General features: G+C 38.4%; 1 protein-coding gene, 1 non-coding gene and 1 pseudogene across 2 annotated transcripts; 2 read left to right on the top strand and 1 right to left on the bottom strand.

Moving 5' to 3' along the window:
• The first annotated feature begins 7917 nt into the window (after positions 1-7917).
• On the top strand, positions 7918-8831 carry LOC137943075 (putative F-box/LRR-repeat protein 19; annotated as a pseudogene).
• A 320-nt stretch (positions 8832-9151) lies between these two features.
• Positions 9152-9223, bottom strand: TRNAT-CGU (transfer RNA threonine (anticodon CGU)). The gene has a single exon. It is a non-coding gene; the product is annotated as a tRNA-Thr (tRNA).
• Positions 9224-9456: 233 nt separating this feature from the next.
• LOC137943076 (rhodanese-like domain-containing protein 10) lies at positions 9457-10360 on the top strand (the record flags this gene model as incomplete). The annotated part of the gene is made up of 2 exons (XM_068788770.1): positions 9457-9854; positions 9957-10360. Coding segments are annotated over 2 exons (588 nt in total), but the record flags the coding sequence as incomplete, so codon positions are not given.
• Positions 10361-10539: the final 179 nt, after the last annotated feature.

A 10539-nucleotide genomic window follows, 5' to 3' on the forward strand; every position in this document is an offset into this window, starting at 1 on the left:
CAAAATATTGACATGTGTCTTAAATTATGGTCATACAATAGTAAACAATTACGAGTCGTCTTGGGAGAGGTGGAGTCACGAACTCAAGAGAAAAATGAAGTTTGATGTGATCTGGGAGCCGTAGGTTGGGACTCCCAAAACTTGAGTACGTTGAAGTAGTTTTTTTTTTAGTATAGTTGGAAGTTATCGATGACTAATTTTTGGGTTTTTTATATTTTTGGTGCCAGGTAAAAAATGGATCAGAGTTGTATGAAAATTGTTTGGAAACAAATACTTAAAAAATGAAAGGGGTAAATACGCTTATTCGTATGACATACACCAATATTGGGGTAAGAAAAGACAATAAGATGTGTTGTCCATGCAAAGTGTGTGCATATAAGTTACTTCAAGATGTACACTTGATAGAGGATCACTTGTATGTGAATGAGATGTTGTCTAGCTATATCTAATGGACCTTGCGTGGTTAGTAATTCAATGCCTATAAGGAAACCCCTTAGAGGCAAAATCATACAACCTGGACCAATTGTCAAACAAGAAGTGACAGTGGTATCCATCTATGATGTACAAGTTGAACAGACCTTTATCAATTACGATTAAATAAAGTTTATTAGTCATGGAAAAGAGCAAGGGTTGGACCAAGTGGGTTTGATAAATTCACTCGTTTGTTCATGGATGCTAATAGACCATTATATCCTTGTTGTTAGAGCTGTTCTTAGCTAAAGTTTCTCATTTGTTTGTTACATATCAAAAAAACTTCCAACATGAGAAATAAAACACTAGATAATATACTCTCTTCTCAAAGATGCATTTCATTATGGGGAGTCATTGCCTAGCAAATTTTACCAGGCCAAAACACTTTTACATGAGTTGTGATTCTATTAAGAAAAGATAAATGCCTGTAAAAATGATTGTATTTTGTTTTTGAGGGAATATGAAAATGTGAACAAGTGTCCGCAGTGTCACAAGCTTAGGTATATACACTCATACAATAGACAAGAGTCGTTCCACATAAGGTCTTATGCTATTTTCCACTTTAATCCTTCTTCTCTCCTCTCTTTGTCCCACCGTTATTCCCCTCTCTTCCCACAAAACAAAGAAAATAACATATAAGCTCCAAAAAATTTCTATCTCCCTCTCCCCCTCTTCTTTGCCCCTCTCTCCCACTCCCCTTCCCCTCCTCCTAAGCCCACAAAACAAAGAAAAGAAAAGATTCTCCTAAAATCTTTTCTCTCCCTTTCTCCACATCATTTTCCCTCTTAAATATAAAACAATTGAACCAATTAAAATTAAATAAATTTAAAAAAATGACAAAAATTCCCTGCCCCCCTATTCCTCCGTTCCCTTTAACTCTCCCTCCTCACTCGCTGCCTCCCGCTTCTCCTCTCTCCCCTATTCCTCTCCACACATAAAACAGAAAAAACATTTAAAAAAGTCGCAAAAGATTCCTATTTCTGTACATTACACATTGCATAACAACTTATAAAATTTAAAACATTGGACAACAGATATAATATCCAAATGCATAATTATTTTGGTTGCGACACATCAAATCCTAAAGGTAATATAGAAACCTTTAGGATATGTCATCACTGTCTAAACTAAGGGATATGCTTATTTTGTGCCATCTAAGTAGATCCCAACCCGTGAAATAGGTTTCTCTAGCTTGAGAGAGTTGAGAAAGCCAAGGAACTTGGAAAAGAATCACCTTTTCTTTTTAAGTTGTTAATGGATGATTGAATGAGAGGGACGAGTTCAGGTTCTAGTTGTAGGATCTTTATATCTTGAATTTCTCAATAAAAATATAAGTGTACCTCATGAACATACCTCTTGACATAGCGTCAATTTCTGGCGTTCGGCATCTTCGTCTCTGACGAATAGAGTGAACGGTGTTGTCTTGTCTATCGCAAAGGCTCGTTGATGACAACGTTCAAGCATGTCTTTGCTTGACCAGACCCCCTCTTATAGCCTCCTCTCCATCAAAGGAGACCACCAAACCAACGGGAACCGTAAATTTGTAATCGTCGATCAACATCAATGGAAAACTGACGATGGATGGGTCACTTCAGTGACAGTTCATGAATCGTCTTACATTCTCCCACTTGACCCATACGCCTGCTTAATATGTATCATTGATTATTGATACATCTTCAAGAATGTTTTTCATAGATTTAATATCCTTTTACTCAAACAAAGAAGATTAAATTACATGAATCGTGGCTTTAAGTCCTTTAGAGCAAGTATTACCTTCTACGTATTACAATGCAACTGTGTCATTTGAATGAGAACCTTATGTGACACATTTATTTATGAATGAAATTACATAGTGCTCATTCGTGATCATCTTATATTGTCATTCTCTAAACTTTATGTATACAACCAAATAAGAGAAGACACAAATGAACTTAATGGAGTTTGTCATTGACAAAATTGCAATACAAACATAAAGGGAATCTCAATTACAGAAATTACCTAATAGAACTGAGTCTCATATGTTACACATATCCCTTATAAGCAACGGGCTGTAGATCCACTTTGTATGCTTTGACATGTTTTCGAATAGCTAAAACTTTACGTCAATATGCTTATTACGATTTCCACTCTTATTGTTCATGGCCAAAAAACATTGTTGCGGAATTGTCGCAGTAAATTGTTAATGGCTTAGAAAATAATGTCAACAATTTTAAGCCCTGAAATAAAACTCAATCATATAGCTTGTGATGACGCTTCAAAACATGCTACAAACTTTGCATCTGTGGTAGAAGTATCAATCAAAGATTTTTTTGCACTTCTCCAAGAAATGACCCCTCTAGCTAATAAGAAGACAAATCCCGATGTTGACTTTCTCGAATCAAGGCAGCCAACAAAATTAGAGTCTGAATATCCAATCACTTCTAGATTATCAGATCGTTTGTACGCAAAATTTGTAGTCTTTAGTCCTTGAAGGTATCACATGACTTTCTTTGCACCTTTCCAATGTTTCAAACCGGGATTACTTTGATATCTACCCAATATTCCCATTGCATATGCTATGCCAGGTCTTGTGCAAACCTGAGCATACATTAAACTCCCAATTGCGGAAGCATATAGAATATTTTTCATTTGTTCTCTCTCTAAATTATTTTGTGAACCTTGTTCCAAACTTAATTTGTTACCATTGACAATAGGTGCAACACCAGATGAGCAATTATTCATACGATATCTCTCTAGAATTTTATTGATATAGGTTTTTTGAGACAATCCTAATGTCCCTTGGGATATGTCTCTTTATGCCTATGACATAAGCAACTTCACCCATATCCTTCATATTAAATTTCACCTAGAGAAATCGTTTGGCATCATGAAGTAATCCTAAATCATTTGAAGCAAGTAGAATATTATCTACATATAATACTAAGAAAATTATTTTGCTCCCATTGACCTTATGGTATATACATTGATTCATGATATTCTCCGTAAAACCAAATGAAGAAATAACATCATGGAATTTTAAATACCATTGACGGGAGGTTTGTTTTAGTCTATATATAGATTTCTTAAATCTACAAATTAAGTGATTATTCCCCTTTGAAATGAAACCTTCAGGTTGTTTCATGTAAACCTCTTCTTCTAGGTCTCCATTGTGGAAAGCCGTTTTCACATCCATTTGATGTAACTCCATATCATAATGAGCTACTAATGCCATAATTATTCGAAATGAATCCTTCTTTGAAACAGGAGAGAAGTATCGTGATAATCAATTTCTTCTTGTTGAGTAAATCCTTTTGCTACAAGTTTTGCCTTATATCTTTCAATATTGTCTAAAAAGTTTCTTTTGGTTTTAAAAATCCATTTATAGCCAATGGCTTTCCCCACTTTAGGCAATTCAACAAGATCCCAGACTTGGTTTTTAGCCATTGAATCCAACTCTTCCTTCATGACATCATTCCATAATGTGGATTTTTGTCCACTCATGGCATGTGAAAACGTAATAGGATCATCTTCAACACAAATGTCCATGTCAGACACTTGAAGGTACACTTCATATTCTGAAGAGATTGCAGGTTTCCTAACTTTCGAAGATCTTCTTAATGGTATTACAACATTTTCAGGTTGAGAATGTTAAGGAACCTGATCTATAGGAGTATCCTCATGATGATATGGTTCTTCAACTATTGGTTGTACTTGAATAATTGAATCTTGATGAATACCATGAACAATAACCAATCTATGTGAAGATGTAAAAGCAGGTTGAAAACTTGTATGCTCCTCAAACACTAAGTTTCGAGGTTGGCTACTCCCACTAATTTCATCATTCTTAAGGAACCTTGCATTCTTAGATTCGACAATTCTTGTCGAACGAGATGGACAATAAAATATGTATCCCTTAGAATTTTTCGCATAGCCAATTAAATGTCCACTGACTGTTCTAAAGTCTAACTTTGTCTCATGTGGATTGTAAAGTCGAACTTCAACTGGACAACCCCAAACATCTAGGTTTCCAACATTTTCATAACTCGAATAGCGTTTTATAAACCACCTTGGTTGGAACCCTATTGAGTACATAGACTGCAGTTTTGAGAGCTTCATTCCACAAAGACAATGGGAGATCAAAGTTACTAATCATTCTCCTCACCATGTCCATTAATGTTCGATTTCTTCTTTTAGCCACACCATTTTGTGATGGTGAGCCAGACATTGTGTATTGTGGCGCAATACCTTGTTCCTCAAGAATACTTGCAAAAGGACTAGGCAATTGTCATCTTTCAGTATACCTTCCATAATATTCACCACCTCTATCTGGCCTCACGATTTTGATTTGTTTGCTTAATTGTTTCTCTACTTCTGCTTTATAGACCTTAAAAGCATCTAGTGTTTCACTTCTATCATAAAACAGATATCATGTATGGTCATCAATAAAGGTAATGAAATACTTCTTACCATTGAAACATGCATCATAAGGACCTAAAATATCAGCGTGTATGATTTCTAAGACATCAGAAGTCCTCCTGGCACCTTTCTTGTACTTGTTGGGTTGCTTTCCTTTAACGCAATCCACACACATGTACTAAAATCATTGAAATCAAGAGCTTCAAGTACTCCATCATTGACTAATCTTTTAATTCTATCAATGGAGATATGACCTAATCTCCTTTGCCACAACATGGAGGATTTCTCATTTATAACACTTCTCTTAATGCCAACATTAATACCATGCATAGTAGTAAGACTGCAATCAATTGTAGGGTATAAAAGAAGTTTGAACAATCCTTCTTCCAAAATGCCATTTCCAACAAGAACATAGTCTTTATATAATTGAAGGGGATTTCCAAGGAGATTAAAACTGAATCCAAAGGGTGAAAGTCTGGAACTGAGATAAGGTTTATAAAAAAAGATGGAACATAGAATGTCCTTTCAAGGTTTAAGACAAAACCAGTATTTAGGACAAGTCTAAAAGTTTCAACTGCCTCCACATGTGAACCCATCTTGTTTTTTGAATAGATGGAGCATTCACTTGGCGTCGGTTTTCGTTGGTTCAAGAAACCTTGCATGATGTTGGTAACATGGATTGTAGTACCGGAATCAATCCACCAAGTGTTATAAGAAGCATGAGTCATATTAAATTCAAAACACACTAAGGAACACATTTGGGTTATCAGAGTGCTTGCTAATGCTTTATCGTAAGTCTCAAACTTTTCCTGAATAGCTTGAAGATATTCCTTGGTTTGGGCACATTCAGGAATAGATCCACAAATATTCTTCCCAATATGATACTTAATAAACATTAAACGTAATCGATTGGATCTCTCCCAAAGTTCAAATGATGTTTTCTCAATTTGGGTACTGGATTCCGTGGGTTTTGGAGGTTCATCCACTCTAAGTGCCAAGTCAAGATCCATGCCCCCTAATAACAAGAGAAGTCTCTCCTTCCACTCAATATAATTTTCTCTATTTAGGGGAACAATAGAGGAATCAAAGGTTGGGACAGACAAAGTTTGAAAAGCTGCAAAAAATGGACAACAAGCTTACTAAACATGTAATGAAACCAAATTTTGAATATTTACCCATGTAAATAATACAAACAAATAAATCAGCGTGTCATTATAATCTTTCTTGTGGGCTTAAATTGTAACACAAATGCAATTTATGTCTCTTTATAGTGGGACCCAAAAATTTGTTTGTAAAGGAATATTCTAGGCCTGTAGGCAATCTAGAATTTTTTTTAAAAAATATTTCTTTCCTATCCTAATTAATCATGTAAATATAACATTTACCCTATGGGGTTCAATTATTATATCTTCATGATTAATCACTATTTTTTATGTCATTGACTTTATGTGACTAAATTTAATGTCACTAGACATTTGCATAATTAAGAATGACAATTACTCAATTATTCAAGTGTACCAAAAATATGACATAAAAATAATGTCAAATAATAATCCTTATATTTAGATCAACATAAAATATGCATAAAAAACTGAGGTATGCATAAAACCTAAATAAATTTTGCACAATTATTGAAATTGCATAAAAAAAGATTACTAAAAATTTAATAGATATTTTATGTGTATCCAACGATAACACATAAAGCCAATCGGACTTAGTGGTTACGAGCGCCAAAATATCTTTCCAGCGTATGGGTTCGAATCCCCACCGGCATAAAACTGATTTTGAAAAAACCGAGTCAGCTTGGTCTTTACTCGGGCGAGTCAACTTGAACCGCCCAATTTGACCCTTAAAGTCCGAGTCATGTCATCCCGTCCGACTCGTCTCAACCCTCTCGTACCAGTCTGATCCAGTTTAACCGGACCGAGTCGACTCGTTATTTAAATGAAACTTTTCACCTAAGTTTCAATTGTTTTTATTTCTGCGCGTTGGAGGTCGTTTTCAACCTCCAGCCACGCTTAGAGGGAACGCTCGGCTTCCACCATCAGCCCTCTACCGGGCTTCCCGTCGGACTTTGGCCGCCATCATCCGACGGGGACACTGGCCAATGGCTCCCACAAAGGCCCAAGAACTGACACCGAAGAGCGTACACAGAGCGTGGATCTTCATGAAATGTCGCCATATCAGAGAGGGGAGCTTTGATACCACATGTAGGATTTTTATATCATGAAATTCTAAATAAAAACATAAATGAAACTCTTGAACATACCTCCTAACATGAAGTCAATTTCCAGTGTTCGGCGTCTTCGTCTCCGGCTAACAGAGTGAACGACATTGTCTCGTTTATGGCAGAGGCTTGTCACTGGTACGTTCAAACATCTCTGCTAAACCAGATCCCCTCTTATATAGCCTCCTCTCCATCAAAGGAGACCACCAAACTGATGAAAAACCGTATGGTTGTAACCGATGCCCACCATCAATGGAAAACCGATGACGGATGGGTCACTTAAGTGACGGTTCATGAACCGTCTTACTCTAGTATTTGTTCTTCATGGGCTATCCCAAATTCCCAACTCATGATACTTACCTTGACTAAGATGGTTTTGTCTCAGCTCATGAAGACGGTCGCCTGGACAAACAATACTCCAAGCCAGCGGTGGCTGCTACTTCACGTACTTCTGTGACATAATTTGATTTGATTATGCCAAGATGATGCGACAATGATAGCGAATACCGTAGCTTTAAATTTGTGGCATCGATGCTGATTTTTCTTTAGTCTTTTGCCGCCATCCTTCAGTTGACAGAACCAATTCAGCAAAGTACGAGATCATATTTATCCATCATTGGACTGTCTCCTCTTCAGGTAAGTTCAGTCTCCCGTATTGTTTTTTCTCATTCCAGAAATCCCAGTTTCTTCTTCTGTTTCAATGATACAAGTTCCGCAATCTGAAGATCAGAAACAGTAAACCGGGAATCAAAAGCTGAGTTCGAGTTGATTTCAACAAGTGCGTTCGATGATCAGGATCTGTAGCAGCTGATAGCGGTAGGTAAATGGAGAAGAGGAAATGGGTCGGCTTAAACGTGGACTGCTTAGCCGATATATTTGGACGTCTGGGTCTGGAAGAGAGAACTCTATCTCTTCCCTTCGTTTGCAAGTCGTGGTTCCACGCCTCCCTCAGTCCAACTGTTGGAAATCTCTCGACTTCAGAGCACTAGATTTTTATCCTTCTTCCTCCTTCGTAAGGCGATTCATGCGAAGTTACAGGTTGTCGAACTTCTCCTTCACTGGATTCCTGAAATTTGCAGTTAACCGCAGCCAAGGATCTGCTCTGGAGCTGATATTTCCTCTCCAATACGCCACCGTTGCAGATCTAGCATATGTTTCCGTCGAGTAAGTCCTTTGAGAAACTGATCCAATACGAGCAAATAAATTGAATGTTGGGTTTAATCTCTTCTAATTAATTAATGGCTGCAGGTGCCCAGCCTTGAAGGTCCTGGTTTTACCAACTCTATACACAAACGAGGATTTCGAAGACGAAAATTTAGCAAATACGCCTGAGCTCATATCCAGATTTAAGAATCTTGAGCAACTATACATGCTGGACTCGAACTGGCCCGGCATTTTCAAGGAAATCCTAGCACAAATCAGCCACAACTGCAGTAACTTCTCTGGGCTGCATCTTCGTGCCTTCATATACGATGGTCTTGCAATCATACCTACCTTGTTTCCAAAGATCAAGTGCTTGGATCTAATCATGTCCTGGGTCAACAAGAAAGATCTGGTGATGATACTGGAGAGATGCAGAGAACTAGAAGAGCTAAATCTTCAAGACTGCACGGGTTTTCTGGTGGACGACGAGATACTCAAAAGTGCTTCCCATATCAAGAAGTTCAACTTGGAAGGTGTGAGCATGTTCAGAGACAATGAAGCTGAGTGGCATAGGAACACAGACGATGGCCCTTAGGTGATGTTGGCTTCTGCAGTAGGAAAACGGAAGTGTCCATTTGAGGCTTTCTTCGACCCGAGTTAAATCATCCTGAATCCTGTGCTCGTGCACGTCAGGAGTATTTTCTAAACCCTAAACCATTTTAAATCATGTGTACTCAATATTATTGTGCAATCATCATAAGCATGAGTAGGGGGCACCATCCTAAAAAGATTTAGAAGAATGTACAACCCTTAGGGCCTCAAGGTGCTCTAGTTGGCTAACCCATATTTATCCACTTCACATGTAAATTTCCTCTAGAACCAATAAAAGAGCTTTTATGATATTATAGTGGGTAAAGCTCCCGGTGAGGATCGAACTCACGACCTTTCGCTTACGAAGCGAACGCACTACCACTATGCTACGGAAGCGGCTTTTTGAAGCGTTTCACTAAATTATATTATTCACAAGAGTTTTCACGTGAAAAATCTTATCCACTTTGATCCGAAAGTCGGAACCAAGATTTCTGTAATTGCTAGAAGGAGGAACGGAGAGAGAGAACGCCGAGAAGAGAAACGATGGCAGTTCGTCTCGACAACGTCGTCGCTGTACAAACTTGCTGGTTAAGTTCAAATCTCAACCGCCGAAGATTCAATGTTAAACCCAATTCTCATCAACTCCGCACACGAAGCTGAATGTAAGAATCAATGCAATCTCCGGCGGCAGTTTCCGTGAACTGATCGAGCTCGGTCAAGTGCGGGGATTGACGCCCAAGGAGGTTGGGTCCGCCTTAGGCAGCGAAGACTTCTTGCTCCTTGACATTCGACCGGTGTGGGAAAGGGAGAAGGCTCGCGTGTCCGGCTCCCTGCACGTTCCACTCTTCGTGGAGGACGCTGACATGAGTCCCATCACCCTCCTCAAGAAGTGGGTGCATTTTGGGTACATCGGCCTCTGGACTGGCCAACGCTTCACCACCATTAATGAAGATTTTGTTGCAGAGGTGGAGAGGCTGGTTCCTGATAAGGTGGCCAAGCTGCTGGTAGCCTGTGGTGAAGGTCTTCGGTAAGAGATGAGATGAGATAACCTCATTGATTTGGCTTTGTTAGCTGTGGAAAGGTAGGGCTGCAAACATATGCTAACACCTGTTTGATGAATTGCTCACAGATCTAAGGTAGCTGTGAAGCGTTTGCATGACTCCGGGTACAAGAACTTAGCTTGGTTGGCTGGCGGGTTTAATCGTACTGCAGAGGCTGACCTTCCCAGTGTGGAAGGATCCACAAAGTTGCAGTATGCCACCATTGGTGGAGTCTCCTACTACTTTTTACAGTTGCTCTTCCTCTTCAGAGCAATATAATGACAATAATTAGTGTTTTTCAGCCTCTGAGATTTTTCCTATTAAATATTTATGGGTAACTTCGCGTTGTCATTCCTCTTTATGTTTTCTTTTAAATAGTTCAGAATCAAGATCTGTTCCCAGTCTTTTAAATAGCTACTGGCAAGATATCAATGGTCAAATTTTTTAGTCCAGAAACTGAAATTTCCTTGGAGCGATGAGGGCTCTAATTTTTCGAGAGTGCATTTTCACAATTAATGAAGGAATGAATTTCTTACAGTAATTTACACAGGCTGTATCATTTAACAATTTGGCTGGCATTACCATTACTGCCAGCTCCCACCGACCCACACCACACAGAGAACTCTGACTGGCCATTAACATTCTCCATAAATCTTCTTCGTTCTTCTTCGT

This window comes from Aristolochia californica, unplaced genomic scaffold, assembly GCF_029961685.1.
Source record: "Aristolochia californica isolate CCGP_79_NKW_82.1479 unplaced genomic scaffold, dmAriCali1.0.hap1 SCAF_10, whole genome shotgun sequence".
NCBI classification, from domain to species: domain Eukaryota; kingdom Viridiplantae; phylum Streptophyta; class Magnoliopsida; order Piperales; family Aristolochiaceae; genus Aristolochia; species Aristolochia californica.